Genomic DNA, 18885 nt, shown 5'->3' on the forward strand with positions numbered 1-18885 from the left:
ACATAACGCAAGCACCAGAGCAGACAGGGCAGTCACCGTTAATTCAGGCCACATGAAGCTGGACACAGCGTCTGGCATACAAACGTCAGAAGCCAGGCACGCATGATGTTTGAGCATCTGTGTGACAAAGGAATTAGCTGTCTCATTGCTTAGATCTTACTTTTTGAAAACTATCATTAAAGCAAAATAAAATCTTTGTGTAATTTAATATTCTTTCCCACAAGGAAAAACAGAACACGTTTAGTTGTTCTGTTCTTAATCCCCACCCCCCATTTTTTCCCCTCAAGAACAAAATAGCAGTTTTTTTCTTTTTCTTTTTTTTTCACACTGGACCATCTGTAGGCCAATTCTGAAGTCATGTCTTAATTACCTATCCCCAAACCTGGGTGAAGAAGGGGAAAACACATAACTTTTTCCTTGTTTTGATATTTTGAGAACCACCCAATGGCTGCAATTCAAATTTTTCCAGAAATATTCAGCAGTAGGATTGGGCCCAAACTGGAAAACCTCAATTCAAAACATGAAAAAAAAAAAATAGTAAGAATGAAACCCTGAAGTTCTGAGGGAGAAAATGCAAGTTGCACAGGGCTTCAAGGTGCAATCTACTCATCACCTAAAATGTCAACCCCGGCCAAAGATGTTAAAAGATATTGTTTAAAGAAGGTTTAAAGGAATGACACAATAAAGCACTTCTCAACAGTACTGAGACACAGCACATAAAGGAGGCATAAAGAATCTGCATAAAATAGTGCAAATTTCAGGACAGCAAAACCATTGGAACAATCTGCCTCTCCAGAACGTTCCATCTCCTCCTTGCTGGGCTGATGACAGTTCTGTGCATCCTGTACAACCATGAGCCCCAAAGTCTCAGTCGCTTCCCATGGGGTAAAAAGGATGTGAGACAGAGGAGAAGAAAAACCTTCATACTTCAGGGTCTGGGAGGAAGGGGTGAGAGATGGGAACTGCTTCATGTACAGAGTTTCAATTTTGCAAGATGACAAAGTTCTAGAGATTTGGTTGCACAGTGTGAATATACTTAACAATACTGAACTGTATACTTAAAAATGGCTAAGATGGGGGGCACCTGGGTGGCTCAGTCAGCTGAACATCCCATTTCAGGCTCAGGTCATGATCTCCTGGTTCATGGGCTGGGGCCTCACATCCCGCTCTGTGCTGACAGCTCAGAGCCTGAAGCCTGCTTCCGATTCTGTGTCTCCCGCTCTCTGTACCTCCCCCAGTCTCTCTCTCTCTCTTTCAACTAAACTTAAAAAAAAAATTTTTTTTAAGTGGCTAAGATGGTAAATTTAGTATGTATTTTACCACAATTGGAATTTAATTAATTTTTTTGGAAGAAGCTTCATGCCCTAGCGACATTCTCTAGCAAGACCGAAGGCAGGCATTTCCCCTTGACGTGTGCCTAGGGTACTCACATCCAGGAAAGCAGATCTGGGAGCCTGACCACAGCTAGAGCACCTCGTCACCTGGTGGGCACCGTACCATGTTCCCACAGAGCTCAGCGGAGCACAGGATCTCCGTGGAGACCCAGAGCCAAGCCAGGAGAGCCAGACGAAAATCTGATGGCAGCCACAAACACAAAGCAGCAGGCCCCAAAGACATGTAACGAAGTCTCCTCGTCTTTTTTTCCCCATGGAAATTCAAGCTCAGGAGAAGTCCTGGAGGCGGCAGCCATACGATGTTTAGGGAGACACCTGGTTGGGCAAAGGAACAGCACCGCCAATCGTCTGGAAATTCTGTCTCCGGCGTCCAGCTCTGGCTGCGTCCTGGCAAGTGTTCAGAGCCCTGACTGCGTTTGTCACATTTCCTTGGCAGCCTGGGGGCCAAGCCGGGTAGACCCACTGCCAGCACCACGATGCAGCTCTCCTGCCTGGGCGACTTGGGGACACAGGCAGGGAGGGGCAGACAGGGCCAGAGAAGAAGCAGGTGATGGGGACACAGGGAGAGGAGCTGTTCAAGGGCCAATGCAGGGGTTTCATAAGAGCACCACCTACCTGTGCTACCTGGAGCCTCCCCAAGGACAGACAGGGACCATGGCTGACACCCTCCAATCACATTGGGTGCCCATTCAGACCCCCATGTAGTAAAGAACTCTTTCTCTAGCACAGTGCCTCTGAGTGGGGTCCCTGAAGCAGTAGCACCTGAGCATTTGTTGGAAATGCATTCTGAAGCCCACCCCAGAGCCACTGAGCCAGAGACCCTGGGGGTGGGCCCGGCCACCTGCAGTTTACAATCCCCCCAGTGGCTTCTCAGGGATGACTGCTGGCGTGTGAGGACCGGGGAGTGCTCTAACACTGTGACAGTTTCTCTGGGCACCAGAGAGAGGCTTCCTGTCTGTTTCACATGGTAATGGGGTGAAATTGATGTCATTTTTCCTCCAAACAGAGCTTGCCTGGAACACCGCAGGTTTTCATCTCACTCCATGGTTGTTAAGGAAGCTAAAAACAACCAAAGCTCCGTCGAGGGGCCCCATTTTCCAATCTGGCTGCCCAAACCCAGGGTTTCTGCTGTCAGCGCCACCTGCTTCCGCCGGCAATTTGTTCTTGAAAATATTCCTGCTCCTGTGTCGTTACCACCCCCAACCGCGGGAAACCCGAGATACACACATAAGAAGGCACTTCAGCACATTTGAAAAACTGACAAAAGCCAGGTCCAGAGGACCACTTTGCAGCCTGCTGCTGGCGGAAAGACCCAGCCTGGCAGAGGTCTCTCCCTCCGTGTGCACCCGTGCACATGAGCAGTTTGCTGGGGACACAGAGCCTGGGGCAGGACTCCAGTTCCTGGGATAAGAGTCAGGCCGAGGGTTTTTTTTTTTTTTTTAATGTTTATTTATTTTGAGAGAGCAGGAATGAGCGGGGGGTGGGGGGGGGTGGGGGGTGGGTAGAGAGAGGGAGAGAGAGAATCCCAGGCAGGCTCTGCACTGTCAGCACACAGAGCCCAATGCAGGGCTCGATCTCACAAACCGCGAGACCATGACCTGAGCAGAAATCAAGAGTCAGAGGCTTAAACGACTGAGCCACCCAGGCGCCCCCAGAGGGGTTTTTAAAAAACACAAATCAGCACATGCCACTCTTCTGCTTAAACCCCTACAAGTAGCTTCCGGTCGTGCCTGCAGCGAAGTCCACTCTCCATGCCCTGGTGTACCAGACTGTGAGGTCGGCCAGCTGCCATGGTCTCTCACTGTGTCCCCTCCCCCATCACCCACCAGAAACCTCCTCTTTCTGTGCCTCCCAAATGCCAGACTGACTTCCACTGGCTGGCTCCTCAGTGCCTCTTCCCTTCTAGGGGGAACATCACTCATTTCTCACAGAGATGTCCTGACCGCCTCACTCGCTTGCTATCGCCTGGATCTTCATATCGCAGTTTATAAAATTCACACACAAATATTACCGATTGTCATGTTGAGCGCTGTCTGTTGGTCCCAGTGCATGAGCTCCATAGGAGCGGGACCTGTCATGGTCCCTATTCTAGCCCCAGACCTTAGAAGAGTGACTAGCACACATGAAGTACCCAGTAAACAGAGCTGAATTAGTGAGTGAACTTTCTAAATTGCAGTCAATACATATGACATAAAAGTTACCATCTTAACCACTATTAATGTTCAGTAGTGTTAAATGCATTCACTTTATTGTGCTATGATCACCACCAAGAACTCATTCATCTTGCAAAACTAAACCCTTATCCCCATTAAACACGAACTCTCCATGCCCCCTCCCCCAGCCCCTGGCAGCCCCCAGCAGCCCCCATTCGACTTTCTATCTCTATGAATTTGACCTACTCCGAGGACCTCATATAAGTGGAAGCATATAGTATTTGGGTATTTGTGACTGGCTTATTTCACTTAATAGAATATCTTCAAGATTCATCCATGTCGTAGCCTGTGTCTGAGTTTCTTTCCTTTTTAAGGCTAATATTCCATAGCACATATAAACCACACTTTATCCATTTATCGATCCATGGACACTTGGCCTACTTCCTCCTTTTGGCTGCTCTGAACAATTCTGCTGTGAACACGGACATACAAATATCTGCCTATGGCCCTAATTTCCCTTCTTTTGGGTATATACTCAGAAGCAGAACTGCTAGATGACATGATAATTCTATTTTTACCTTTTATTTTTCTGGAAGAACCACTGGTCTTTTTCCCATAAGCACTGCCTCAATCTACCGTGACACCAACACACATGAAGGTTCCATTTCTCCACATCCACTTGGCTTGCTATTACGTAGATTTTGAAATAATAGCATCTCGATCAAAATGATAGAAAGGCAGCGAGAGATACAGGCTTCCAGTTATGGGAATGAACAAGTCAAGGGAATGAAAGGTACACCATAGGGAATATAGCCATTGGTATTGCAATAGTGTTGCGTGATCACAGATGGTAGCTACACCAGTGGTGAGCACAGCATAACTCACCCAGTTGTCAAATCACCATGTTGTAAACCTGGAACTAATGTCACATTGTGTGTCGACTCTACTCGAAATAAACAGATAAATAAATAAAAATATCCTAAAGGTAATGAAGTGGTATCTCATTGTGGTTTTGATGTGCATTTCCCTAATGATCAGTGACACTGAACATCTTTTCTGGCTCTTATCAGCCACTTCCAGATCTTCTATGGAGAGATGTCCATTCAAGTCCTTTGGCTGATCTTTCAATCAGGTTGTTTATTTTGTTGTTGACTTTTAGAAGTTCTCTATATTCTGGATATTGTCAAATATGTATTTGCAAGTATTTTCTCTCATTCTAGGAGTTGCCTTTTTACTCTGTGGATAGTGTCCTTTGATGCACACAAGTTTTTAAATTTGGTGAAGTCGGCTCTACCTATTTCTTCGTTTGTTGCCTGTGTTTTTGGTGTCATGGCCAAGAAGTCATTGCCAAATCCAAGGTCATGATGTTTTTCCCTATGCTTTCTTCTAAGGGTTTTATAGTTTAGTTCTTATATGTTCAGGTCCTTAATCCATTGCAAGTTAATTTTTTGTATATTATATTAGGTAAAGATCCACACGTGCCTGTCACCTTGAACAGGTGCCCCTATACTTGATAGCCTTTTTTGTCCCTCATCTCCTGCATTATTGACTTTTTTGTGTTTAGCTGATTTTTTTAACAGTGAAATTGTTTTAATTCCTGTCTCATTTTCTCTTCTTATATTCTGTAGCTATTTTCTTTGTGTTTACTGTAGGGATTATGCTTAACATCCTAAAGTTATAATACTCTAAATTGATTTTATACCAGCTTAAATTCAGTAGCATAACAAATCTCCACAGCAAAATGGGTTTTTTTTTAAATTTTTTTTTAACGTTTATTTATTTTTGAGACAGAGAGACACAGAGCATGAAGGGGGGAGGGGCAGAGAGAGAAGGAGACACAGAATCGGAAACAGGCTCCAGGCTCTGAGCCATCAGCCCAGAGCCTGATGCGGGGCTCGAACTCACGGACCGCGAGATCGTGACCTGAGCTGAAGTCGGACGCTTAACCGACTGCGCCACCCAGGCGCCCTGCAAAATGGTTTTTAAAAAGCAAATAAATATGAAATTATAACTCAAGATAAGGACCATGTACAAAAGCAGCCTGCTATGATAAAGAAAACGAGTTGGCCTTGGACACTTAAACTGTCAAACCAACTCTTGATTTTAGCTCAAGTCATGATCTTGAGGTTCGTGGGATCGAGTCCTGCATCAGGCTCTGCCCCGACAGCATGGAGCCTGCCTGGGATTCTCTCTCTCTCCCTCTCTCTGACCCACTCACACACTCGGAAAGGAAAGGAAAGGAAAGGAAAGGAAAGGAAAGGAAAGGAAAGGAAAGGAAAGGAAAGGAAAGGAAAGGAAAGGAAAGGAAAGGAAAGGAAAAAGAAAGGAAAAGAAGGAAGAAAGGAAAAGAAGGAAGGAAGGAAGAAAGAAAGGGAAAGGAAGGAAGGAAGAAAGGGAAAGGAAGGAAGGAAGAAAGAAAAGGAAAGAAAGAAATATAGCTTAAAAAAAAAAAGAAAGAAAACAGGTTGGCCTTTTCAGAGGGGTCTATAAGGAGAGCCCCTCTGAGGGGATATTTACCCAGAGGCTTTAAAGATAGAGAAGCTAGCTTCATAAGGAGTGGGGAGAAGAGCATTCCTGACAAAGAGAGGCCAAAGAGAGTGAGGGAAGAGCCTGGGGCAGCTGAGAAACAGTGGCCCATATGACAGTTTGGTGTTGAGGTGGAGAAGTGAATAAAGTCCAGGAGAATCAGGCAGGTCTCCACTGCACAGCCTGGGAGGGCCATGCAAAACAGGGACATTCTGCATCAACTGCACAGGAAGCCACAGAAGGGCTTAGGGCTGCTTAGTGACAAAGTCCTAACTCTGTTGGATGAACCTCTTGCTGGCCATTCTGGGACAAAGATTCAAGAGAGAAGAAAATGAAAGTGAGGAGCCCAGCAAGGTGGCTCCTGCAGTCGTCAAGGCTAAAGGTAACGATGGGAGACCAGGGTGGAGAGGGAGAGAAACAACAGGCCCCAGACATGCTTGTCACCTTGAACAGGTGAGACAGGGGTCCCTCCACCCTGGTGTTGCGCGCTCGCCCCGCTATGTACTCACTAACTTGCCATGCATCCTGACTGTGTCACTCCCCCCGCAAAGCTCCACTTCCTTCTCTGTAAGATGGGCAAACAATGAAATCCACCAGGTCAGATGATGAGGAGAAAAAACCCAGCCACTCATCATGGACATCCACTCCTTTCCCTCCTCTCAAACACGTGCCATCAGGCCACTGATGGACACCGATCTAATTCACATGTCACAACCATGAGACGCTATGAAAACTGGGAGCCGACACGTGACACCAAGTTCCCCCAGCTTTGAACGTGTTTTCATACACCAAGTCCCCACAAGTGCTCAGAAGCCTGCCTAGATTTAGCCTCAAGGGTCAGAGTGGCAAGCGTGGACTGGCAGGTCTCTACCCAGAGACCCAAGTGAGGCCCAATGATGCTACTTCCCTCAGCCTGGAGAGAAACGTGTTGCAAGGAAGGTGGCAGCCACTCCAGCAGACTCCCCCAAATCCACGGAAGCTAGGCACACAGAGCCATTTCCATCCTGCAGCCCCACAGTAAACACTCTGGCAGGAGAGAGATGGGCTGGTTGGCCTCACCTTCCCGCTCACGGCACCTGAAGGCTTGGCTAATGACAGGGTTCCTCATCCCGACCACAATCCTTTCCCATCCTCCTGGCTTAAAGATCATCTTACTTCCTAACAGAAATCCCTTGGCTACAACAGCCACAGGAATAACAGAATTCTTTGGAATTCTTTCAAAACTAGGGTTTTGAGGGACTGAAGGATGGTAGTGGTGGAGGGGGGTCTTGTTCCAAACAAGGGGCAGCGTCTGAATGCAACCCGTCGTTAAACTTGCTGAAGAGCTAACCACCACTAGAGCGACGGAAACCAGTGTTTGGTGCTGAGAGTCTGTGTGACTGGGTCAGGAGACTCCGTCTTCATTTGCTCTCTGGTCTCGCCACCCCAGCCAAGAGCCCCCACGGGAGGTGACTGGAGGGCTCAGTATTAGCATACACATGCTATATGCCTCTCACCACAGCGGCACTGCTCTTATTAGGCAGGCCTCATCAGAAAACATCTAAATCCCAATTTAATGTGGCTGGCCCCAGATTTGCCCTCAGCGATGGGATCTGGAGCCTCCAATGTCTTAGTACAAGCAGTGGAAGAGAAGCCAAGGCCGTGGAATTAAAGCCAAGCAAGAGGACCACTCAGTCTCTGTCCTTCAGCCTTACAGCTTTGGGGGGCGTGGGGGGCAACACTGCCACGTACCTCCCCCTCCCTGCCTGTGATAAAAAAACAGCTGCCGCTGTGCTGACGATAAAATTATGAAAGCAAATATCAAAGTAGAAGCTTTGCCTCATTACTACTTTAGTTGCCATAATGAGTGTTTACTCTTGGCACTCGTACTCTGGACAATTAAAAACAATAAACGAGATGAAATTAACTACAGATGAAAGGGTCTGGTGTGGAGCCAGCCCCACCAGCCATCCTCCCGGGTTTCCTCGGGGCAGGACAAAGCACAGCAGCCCATCATTAAGCAGCCACCAGGAGAACTTGGGTTTGTGCAAATGAAGAACTCAGGCATATTTCTCAGAAACCCAGGCCAGCACCTCCCTCCTCCCTGCCTGACCCCCGCCTCCACCCTCACTCCTGCCCCCTAGCTCCCTCTCCCTGACACTTCCTCCAACTCCAATGCCCCCCTCCCCCAGGCAGGGCACAGCTGCTGGGGCCGTTCCTCCCTTCCCCCTTCAGTGGCCCCACTGCTCAGGATGTCTACCAGCTCTCCCCAACTGTTCCCCTAAGGCTCCCCTATTCCCTGTTGCAGCCACATCATACCACACACCACCCCCCCGCCCACAAATGCAGCCCCTGCCGCACCTGCTGTGAGACCTGTCACCCCTACCCCGATCTTGCAAATCCTTACTCTCGCTCAGCTCAAAGGTCAGCTCTTTCCCAAAGTGCCCATCATGCAGGATGATCACTCAGCAGCCCTCCACCTGGGCCCCAGTGGCCCCTTGCAGATAATTCTACTGTAAGATGGTGTTTTATGTGTCTGCCGATACCACCACCAACCAAGGGAAGGACCAGGTCTGTTGTGCACCTGTATCTCCAACACCTAACGCAGTGCCAGTGGTCTTCAGAGATGCTTGTTAGGAGAGCGGATGGATAGGTAGAATTGGGATGCATGCAAAAGTCTTTCTGTGTCTCCACTGTGAGGAGTGCAGCCCCTCCCCCGCCCAGCCATCATGTGAAGATCTCCCTCTATCCTCATTCATTGAGTCAGATGTAGACACAGGCTTCCGAGCTCCTTCCCTGGTACACTCAAACAGATAACCTCCCCCCGCGCTTTCCCCCAGCCCTCACGGCACACGGCAAGAACCGATTCACAATAAAATTTGATCCTGATTCTTTCTACTAGACCACTGACTCCTTAAAACGGGCGCTGACTCACTCAACTTCAAATCCAGGGGGTCTAGCACTCAACAAAGGTTTTGGCAAACCTCTGGTAAGAGTGGCAGGCAGGGCACAACCACGGGGCAGACCCAGGTGCCGAAACAACGCACGAGGGCAGGGGCGATGGGTGGGCCCTCTCCTTTGGGAAGCCCTTCAGTTCCCTGCTCAGGGGTCACAGGGCTGTGTGTGTCTCCAGGCCTCAGCCCAGCTTCTTCCTTAGCTGGGGAAAAGACAATGACAGAGCATTCATCCAGGAGGAAACAGAGCCCCCCAGGTCAGAACACCGACTGGAGACTCACCATATTCATGACCGTGAGGATGAACCTCTGGGCGGCCTCTGCCCCGTGGTACTGCACCATGTCGGCATCGGCCACCACCAGGGTCTCCACCGTGTGCTCGCTGGTGAGCTGGATGGCGTTCCTCCGCTCCCGCCAGTCCTGGGACGGCCTGCCCCTCCTTGGCTTCTTCTTTTCTAGAAGACAACAGAGACGTTCATGCAGTCCTTGGCACTTTGATTTCCAAAGCCATAAGGTAAGCCGGACTTCTGTTGAGCCTCCCACAGAGAAGGGTCAGTCTCCAGTGGCCAGGAGATGGACCTCCACCGTCATGGGGTGGGGGGTGGGGGACCTGAGCTCACTTGCTACAGGTGGAGCCGATGGGCAGAAGACGGCTCACACCTGTCCACATCACAGCCGAGGAGGCAAAAGGGACTGAATATCAGGGAAGAGAAAATCTGTCCCATCAGAGGAAGGTAGACAGCAGGACACAGTTGGCGGAGGAAAAGGAAGCCTAGGCCCAGTGGGGAGAGATCAGAAAGCACCTCAGGTTAACGGCATAGAAAGGGTTCTACCCGCTGCTGACGGCAGGGACCCAGGGAGGTGGCATTCTGGCCGCCGTTCTGAGAGTCATGAGTAAAGCGCCATAAACATTAGCAATCACAAAGCATTATTTCAAAGGAAAACAAAATATAATCAGAAAAAAATATTGCATCCCACACACATCCCGGCCAAAATGCAAGTAAGTGTGTCCTTTCCTCAACACAGGGAAAGGTTATTAATCCTCTGTTGACTCTTGGATTTTTTTTTTAGATTATTTATTTTTGAGAGAGAGAGAGAGAGAGTGTGTGTGTCTATGTGTGCACAGAAGAGGGCAGAGAGAGAGGGAGAGAGAATCCCCAGCAGGCTCTGTGCTGTCTTGACACGGGGCTAGATCTCATGAACCGTGAGATCATGACCTGAGATGAAATCAAGAGTTGGACGCTTCACTGACTGAGCCACCCAGGCGACCCCTCTTCTGACTCTTTAGATAAACTGATGCCCTGTAAGATCTCACTTTGATAAGCAGGTGTTGTTATTAATTAGAGCCCATATCACACTGTCTAGGCATTCAAGCTGCCATGCGAGGGCAACCTAGACTTTGTTGGTGAAAACCCCTCTGACCGACACCAAAGTGTGATATGAATAGTGTGTACTTTCAGGATCCAAATGTAAACAGAAAGGCAGTGCTTAAATTTGTTAGCTATCATTCCCATTTTTAGCACTAAACCATACAGAAGTCAGCCCTGCTACAACTTTCATGCAGCGAACCCAGCCCCATATGCACAAACTGGCTTCACAAAGTGACCTGATCATTCCAGGGCCCCAAATGCACACTACGAAATAGCCCGAGATATGGGTCATAATGAACAAACAAGAATACTCTGTATGATATAATTTATAATCATGAAAACTGAAAAGCAATCTAAACATCCAACCACAGAGAGAGCCAGCAATGGGAACACAATATGTAGCTGTGAAAGGCATGTTTGTGAAGGTGATTTAGTGATGTAGAGAAAAGCAGGAATAAATCTGCATATACAGTTCGGTCCCAATTCTGCAAAGATTCAGCACACAAGTATCTTCAGGTGAAGGAGGAGGAGGAAATAAATTTAAAAATAAAAAATAGATATACAGATGGACAGATAGACAACCAACCAACCTGGGTAGAACATAACTAAAACATGAATGATAGGGAACATATGATCTTCGTTTTTCTTTTCCATTTGTAGTTTTCAAATGTATATAGTAAACTAGAATTACTCTATTCATTTAAAATAACAAGGTTGAGTTTGAGAAAAATACAGAGGTCACTTTTAAACTCTCAACAATACAGAAGGCATGGGGGAACAAAGTTAGCCACAGAAATACAAGATGAAAAACATGAATGCCTTGGCCCCACAGGATGGGTCTCTCCTCGCCCAGAGCCAGGCACACCTCCATCGAGACTTCTGGGCCTCAGCAGTGGAACGAGGGAAAGAAGAGTCCATTTCAAGTCAACAGGCAAGGTCCCAGATGGCACTGCCTTGCATGCAGTCAGAATGAAAGAGGCCGCTTGTTAAAAATCTCTTTGTAAAATCTATACCCACATATCTATAAAATCAATACCCATATACCTATCTTCACCAACCAGATCATCTCTGAACGCAAGGAAGACGGACCACACATGATCTCCAAATTCTGTGCTCAGGGTGCTTGCTTGCTGGGTGCTCACGGCCTGGATCAGACCGATCTGTCCAACTTGGAAATTTGCAACAAACCCCCTTGCTCCCATTTCAACACCGTGGAAGTGATGGGCTACCAAGCAAGAGCTCTGTTGTCACGAGCACACCCACGTGCTCCCAGGCAACCGGCCAGGAGCCACATGGTGCTCTGTTTCATGGTGCTAACTCCCCTCTTGATAACTCCCCTCTTGGAGTCACCAACTCCTGTTCTCACCTGCAGATTCCTCCCCAAGTGGGCTGCTCAGTACTTCTCTTTGCAAAGTGTCCTATATTTTCGGGTTCTCACGTGAGAAGAGCTACAGTTTCAGCGTGGCCCCGAGGACACATTGGCAACATCTCTCTGGAAGATGGCGAGGTCAAACACGTAAGAGCTGAACAGTCTCGAAGAAGAGTAGCCCATCACTCCCAGACCAGAACGGCAGGGTTGCTCCCAAACATTCAACAGATCAAAATGCTGCACTGGAGCATCAGTCTTTCAAGCACAAAGTAGGACTCCTAAGACCTGCCCCTCCCTCCCTGATGGGCCACAGAGAGCTAATAAATAGGCTGTCACAACGGGCACGATGCTGGGGGTTGGCATATGCCCAGAATACTAAGTAACAGGTACAACACAATGGTCAGGTGCTCTGTGGTTGTTAAAGGATTTTCACTAAGACGGTCTCATTTCTTCCATTCATTGCCCACCCCACCTCCCAGCCCCTGGCATAGGACTTGGTGTGAAATAAATATTCATTGAATGAATGCACACGTGAGTAAATGAATGAATGTATGGATGAATGAATGAGTGAGTGGAATCCCTGTTTCCCACATAACAAAGCTGAAGCCAAGTACTGGGCAGTGGTGAATTCGGCCCTAGAACCCAAAGCTTCCCCCCTCGGCTCTGACTCTCTCCAGCTGCCCTGCCTATGTGTGCCAACATGGTCCTCATTGCCATCTGAACTTAAAACATAACAGTAGGAGGGTCGAAGAAAGCTTAGCGGGAAAGGATTCTGTGTTGAGCATGATGAAACTGACTTTGCTGCTGCATGCTGCACACACAGCGTGCACGGCGACTCTGAGCAGCCTTCAGTGATAGTGCTCCTTCCCCTTGGATGGTCTCTAGCTTGTTCCAGGCCCTGCAGCAGCTATAGCATAATTATCCCTCCAGGCTGCCTGCACTCCCCTCACCGAGCGTTGCTAATTTGGTCTGTCAGGCCAGAACCATGCCAGGCTGGCTGGGGACTCAGAGACACACCCCAGTGCTCTGTCCTGTCCCCGCATTCAAGGGCAGAGGCCTGACACCTTGATCCAAACCCCTGCAGCTAGATAGGTTGCAGGAATTCAGAATTTTTCAGATTTTGCAAGGCCATGCGGTGCGTGTGCCACATACTGAATAGTTTCCCTGAGGTCTAGGGCAGCGAGCGGTTATCAAAGGCACTATTAATTCTGCAGAGAAACGAGAAAAAGGGGGTCAGGAGAGATGCTCCATAGCCTCCTATCAGGGCAGGGCAGGCCTTCCACAAAATGAGTGCCGAAAATCCTGGATTTGGGAGTTGCAGATAAGAGACCAAGGACCTGTATTCCCTCTCCATGCCCGTGTCCTTCCTGCGGGGTAGTGGCGGAGGGGAACAGCAGGGTGAACGGAAGCTTGCCTCCTCCCTTCTCCTCCCTCTCGTCAGCCACTCTACCAGTAGCTCCACGATGGTTATTCCTTCCCTACAGCGAGAACAGAACCGTAATATATTTTTACCTTTAATGCCACAAACTGCATACATATACCCTAACAGACACGCTTCATCAACACCAATATTCACGAGTTGTAAGCATCATGAAAAGGAAGAAGAACAATACCAATTTCAGAATAACAAGGGTGCTGGATCCAGATCTCATGGGAGAGGTCAAAGTTCAAGCTGGGCAGGTGTGCAGCCATCTGCGGGGCCTTCCATGCTGGGCTCAGTAATACGCCGTCTCCAGCCACTGTGGCAACGGCCCTCACCCCTCTGATGAGGACAGACCACAGCCTGTGGGGCCCCCGGCCCTCTCGGGCTGCTACAGATACCAGCGATCATTCTAAGTTCACCCTGTGGTCTTGTTTGCCAGCACACTGCTGGAGCTGGTGCTGACTGGGTAGATTTTCAATCTCTGGCTTCATGTTATTTTTCTTACATTTATTTTCCCTTTGCCCCAATTATCCATTAAAAAAGAAAATTCTATGTACTTATGGAGGATACTCCAAGTCTTTTTGTTTTAATTTTTTTAATGTTTATTTATTTTTGAGAGAGAGAGAGAGAGAGAGAGCGAGCCTGAGTGGGGGAGGGGCAGAGAGAGAGGGAGACAGAATCCGAAGGAGGCTCCAGGCTCTGAGCTGTCAGCACAGAGCCCGACGCGGGGGCTCGAACTCACAAACCCTGAGCCGAAGTCAGATGCTTAACCGACTGAGCCACCCAGGCACCACCCCCACCCCCAGACCAAGTCTTTTCTAGAACAAGAGGAGGAAGAGAAAAAGACAAAACAAAGGGCATTCTATGCGTGGGACTTTTAGAATATTCACATCACTATTTATCATAAGAATTTGGGGTTACTGAAAATGTTGAGCAAATACATAAATTGTCATTTTAGTTATGAGTTTTGCTCTTGGCAAGCTAAAAAAAAAATCTCAGTTGTAAATTAACAAACTCCGCATGAATTAAATATTTCTTTAGCTTAAAAATAGAGTATTTAGGTATTTCCCAAGGAAAAACAACACACGGGTCACAAAATATTCTGTGTGAGAGTTTAACAGCCAGAAGCCATCCCTGAATTGCTCCGTGATTCTACCAATTTCATTTCCAGGGAAGACCTCAGGTCACCTTTGTGCCAAGGGAGAGGCAAACCAGCTTGTGCCAGCAGGAGAAGCAAGTTAGAGAGAAAACAGACATGGCAGAGGAAATGGGGGCAGGTGCCCAAGGCCACTGGGCCCTTCGAGACCAAGGACAGACAGCGCTTCAGGCCGAGAAGTCCGAGACTGGTGTCAGTGCTAGGAATTGGTCCAACATGCTTACAGAGTTACAGGAAAGATTCAGACTTAACCTTGTTGTCATGCAAGCCAGAAACGTCAACTTTTCCCACACATAGCACTCAATGTCCAGATACAAGAATGTCTGCACCTGGGCACACCGGCACAGCAGAAGACTCCAGAACCAGACATTCACCTAGCCGCGCTGACCACGGGTTTTCTCCAGCTCTCTTGAGCACAGGGTAAAGGCAATCCCATCAGAAGCCCTGGGTGCCATTGTGACATGTTGCAAAGTATTTACCTGTGGTCAGAGGAAGGCTACCCACCCCTCGTTCTCATCTTGAGACACAGATGATGGGTGATTTGTACCCAAACCGCTGAGACCTTTCTAAGCCCTGGGCAAGGAATCCCTTCCAGTGCTGGCAGGGGGATCCACACTGGCAGGACGGGGGCAGTGTAGGCCCCACTGCCCAGAGTGAGCACAGAGGGCAGGGAGGTCTGCTCCCTGAGGGCCACAGAGTTGATGACAAGTATTCAAAGGAGGACTGTGGTCTGGGGCAGACCAGAGGGCATGCTCAGCTTAACCAGGAGCCAGTGGGTGGGATGCTGGGCAAGTTGCAGACTCTCTCCAAGCCTGATGTGACCATCTTTCCAATCAGAATAACCACACCCACAGCCCCGGTGTGCAGTGATTAAGTGAAATGTGTATCAAACACTTACTACATTCCCTGGAATGTTATGAGTCCTCAATAAATGGCACCTGTATTATGATGAGGCGCATGTTGACGGTGGCAGTGGGCAGTTGCCTTGTGGTTAAAGATGTGGTTTTAAAGACAAAACACATGAATTCCAATCCTGGCTCCCCGATTGTTTTGTCTGACCTAGGATAAATCTCTCACCCTCTTTTAGTCTCCGATGACTCATCAATGAAGCAGGGAGAATCATAGCTCCTTCCCCAAGGGGCTGCTGTGGGGCTGAAAGGAGATCCCAGATGTAAGCCCTTAGCAGAGCGCCTGGCTCATAGTAAGTGCTCAGTAAAGCTTAGCTTGACTGCTGTTGTTCAAGGAGACAGAGGAGCCTGCGGAGGCTGCAGCTAGGGTATCCCCCCAGGCGGGTTGCCTGAGTCTTCCTCTCAAAGCTGGTGAGGAGGAAATGAGGGAGCCACGGGAAGTTCAACAGAGGGAGCACACAGGCCATGCTGCAGTTAGGAGGAGGAGGAGGGGGCAGGCCCGGGCTCACCATCACAGGAACACAACCGTCCACAGAGAAACCTTCTGAGACAGTAAGACAGTCCTCCCAAGCCACAGTTTGGGTGTGAGGATTTTGATTTTTAAGATAAGGTTCCCCCCAAGGAATCACTTTGGTGAGAACCTTCTTGTTTTCACACCTGGTTCCTATGCGAACAAACAGCCCTAGGCTATCCGAGGGCACCCTTCAGAGAATTGCTCCTAGAGAGCAATTATTCCATCTGAAGGTTTTCTGGAGGAAATGCACCAGCCAAGTGTGAGCACTGGGGACAGATAAGATCACACCTGCCTTGCCAGCAGTAAGGAACACAGTCTCTGTGTTGGGTCTCCGTGTGCTCCCCTAGCCTGCAGCTAAGGTCCCCACCACAGCCTCCAGGAGCCAGGCTATCACTCCCCATGAGGAACTGATATGTGTGGGACGGTGGGATGGTGCGTCCACTGCAAGCGGCATTTGGGGTCTTCTGGCGGAGCCAGCACCCCATGAGGTGACATCCCCTGGAGCGGGACAGTGACAGACCTGGATATCCCAGCTCGGTGCAAAACACACCCCTGCACAGTCTTTGAGGGCTGACAGGTGAGTTTCCTCCCTCTGAGTGGCATGAAAAATAGGCCAAGGGTGGAATTTATAAAAACGGCCACTCCCTCAACTTCCACTGAAATAGGATCCAGCTCTGGCTGATGGAACACAGTGTGGGAGAAATGAGGACAGAGAGCGAGAGAGACTCTATGCACCCTCATGATTTACCGCTGAGCATAAAAGATTTAAGGTGACGTACCCCCAAAATAGACTGAAATTAAATTAGAGACATTAATAACCAAAAAAAAAAAAAATCCAAATATGCTAACAAGGTCACTATGGCAGCTCTGGTGATAAAAATCACTGTGGCGGAGGTGGGGGTGGGGGCGCCTGGGTGGCTCAGTGGGTTGAGCGGCCAACTCCTGGTTTTGGCTCAGGTCACAATCTCAGTTTGTGAGTTCGAGCCCCACATCAGGCTCTGAGCTGACAGCACAGAGCCTGCTTGGGATTCTCTCTCTTTCTCTCTCTCTCTCTCTGCCCTCCTGCAAAACTTGCTCTAAACTACCAAAAAAACAAAACAAAGCAAAACAAAAAAACCATCACTGTGGGATGTTAGCCCAAGGCACACAGAGCACCAGGCACTGCTACCCACACTGATGGTTTCCTCTCCTCGCAGCCAGAGTCACAGACAAACAAGCCCAGGCACAAAGACATTTGTTAAATACCTAGCTCTGGGCCTCGAACCCACTTCATGGGGATTCCAGGGTCCATTCTGCCTCAGAATTTGGTTCTGAGTGTTCTGAAATGAGGGAAAACTTTTTTTTTTTTTTTTGTAAAGGTAAACATGCGTGCTTGTGAGTTTTCTCGCTCTCCTCTGACAGGTGGAAAAATACCGTTCCTCAGGGAAAAGCAGTATTGACCTAACACCAACCTCTAAAATAAAGATAAAGATACCAATAAGACTTCACATGGGGTCCTCTTGGTGATGTACAAGGCAGTGTTGTTGTTGTTGTTTTTTAACATTCATTTTTGAGAGAAAGAGCCCAAGCAGGGGTGGGGCAGAGAGAGAGGGAGACACAGAATCTAAAGCAGGCTCCAGGCTCTGAGCTGTCAGCACAGAGCCCACGACCTGAGTCGAAGTCAGACGCTGAACCGACTGAGTCACCCAGGCACTCCACAAGGCAGTGTTTTCAGTAACGTCTTATGGCAAATGTGATCATGAATTCTGTTCACTTCTATTGGCTAGGAACCTTCTGCAACACCAAAGAGCCTAAAATTAAACACGCATCAAAAAGAATTCCAGAAAAATCCTACCCTGTGTCCCAAGGCAGCAGCCTTAGATGGTCTTTCTGTCCCAGGAGGGCCGGGGAGCCAGCATAACATGGGGAGGGCAAGAGTGGGGCAGAATCAGAAAAGGAGGACAGCAAGTGGCCTGGGTTAGAAAGGATGTGTGAGGTCAAAGATGGTGACAGTAGCTTCTGGAATAAGAGAGGTGCTGTTTGGCAGGTAAGACACACTCATTCGCCTGATGGCACAAGCCCCAAGAGAGGTCTCCCCGGCAACCCATCCAAGGCACCAAGGGTGTGTGGCTTCCCCCTGCGTAGGCTGCCTGGGCTACCATGCAGGACATGTGAACAGGTTGTTTTTAATTTTTTATTTTCTGGACTGCCACATCAAAAGCTCATTCAAATCTATAGAACACACCTAACTGTGGGAATAGCAGAGCCTCCCAGACCAGATCAAGCAGGAGAGTGAGGCTCTGGGGTCCACGAAGAGTACCTGAGAGCACCCCACCCCGCCGTGTCCTGTTGCTGGTGGGAGATCCAGTCAGCCAATCTCAAGGGTCGATGCTTGCCTACTGGGGTCAACTGTGAATTCACAAGTCCAAGCGTCACCCTCTGGACCCGCCACAGTGCCTACATGGCACTGTCTGGTGCACAGTAGGAATTCCAGAATTATACTTAGCTGAATGAATTTCGTTAAACTCTTTGAACTTCCTAATTAATATCAAGATTAATTTTTAGGGAACTTAACATAAATGTTCCGGAATTATATTCTCAAAAGTGGCTTCCTCCACCTAAGAAGGAGGTGGCCAACCTGGTCCTGAGAGGCCCACAGCTCTGACATCTGATAGAGCTGGTTGGAATCTGCCCATGGACTTGCAGGGTGACCATGGGCAAGTTCCCTCATCAACAAACCAAGGTGATAATTACTCCTCTCTCTTAGGGTGGATGTGGGTAGTAACTAAGAGATGTGGGCTCAGCCTCCAACATGGGATCAGATATAGAATACCACATCCAAGTCATGCCGCTAGTCTTATTTCTGTCTTTAGCATTGCATTACTATTATTGTGGTAGTTAACCGCATATTAGGGTCTAAACACTAATTTCTAAACTTTGCCTGATCCTGGAAACAAACAGGAAACTTGGATGCTCATATGTGCTCTATGGGGTCTAGCTGCTCATATTCTCCATCTACCAGCACCTCTAGTCTACACACTCATCAATCAGCTTGTTGCCTTTGGTATTTCTTCCTGGGTGCAGGGAGCATGAACAAATTTCTTCAAGGCTATCCTCAACCATGCAACAATAAATTAAAATAATACAGAAACAACAGCTT

General features: G+C 48.5%; 1 protein-coding gene across 5 annotated transcripts in view; it reads right to left on the reverse strand.

Annotated features, from left to right (window-relative positions):
- The window catches only part of ADAMTS17 (ADAM metallopeptidase with thrombospondin type 1 motif 17), a 344515-nt gene that overhangs the window by 272038 nt on the left and 53592 nt on the right, over positions 1 to 18885 (reverse strand). For all 5 annotated transcript variants that reach the window (XM_045448785.1, XM_045448788.1, XM_045448786.1 and 2 more), the window contains exon 4: positions 9289 to 9461. In XM_045448785.1, coding sequence (XP_045304741.1) covers positions 9289 to 9461 — 173 coding nt within the window. The remainder of the gene's footprint in view (positions 1 to 9288; positions 9462 to 18885) is intronic.

Source organism: Leopardus geoffroyi, chromosome B3 (assembly GCF_018350155.1).
Source record: "Leopardus geoffroyi isolate Oge1 chromosome B3, O.geoffroyi_Oge1_pat1.0, whole genome shotgun sequence".
Classification (NCBI taxonomy): Eukaryota; Metazoa; Chordata; class Mammalia; order Carnivora; family Felidae; genus Leopardus; species Leopardus geoffroyi.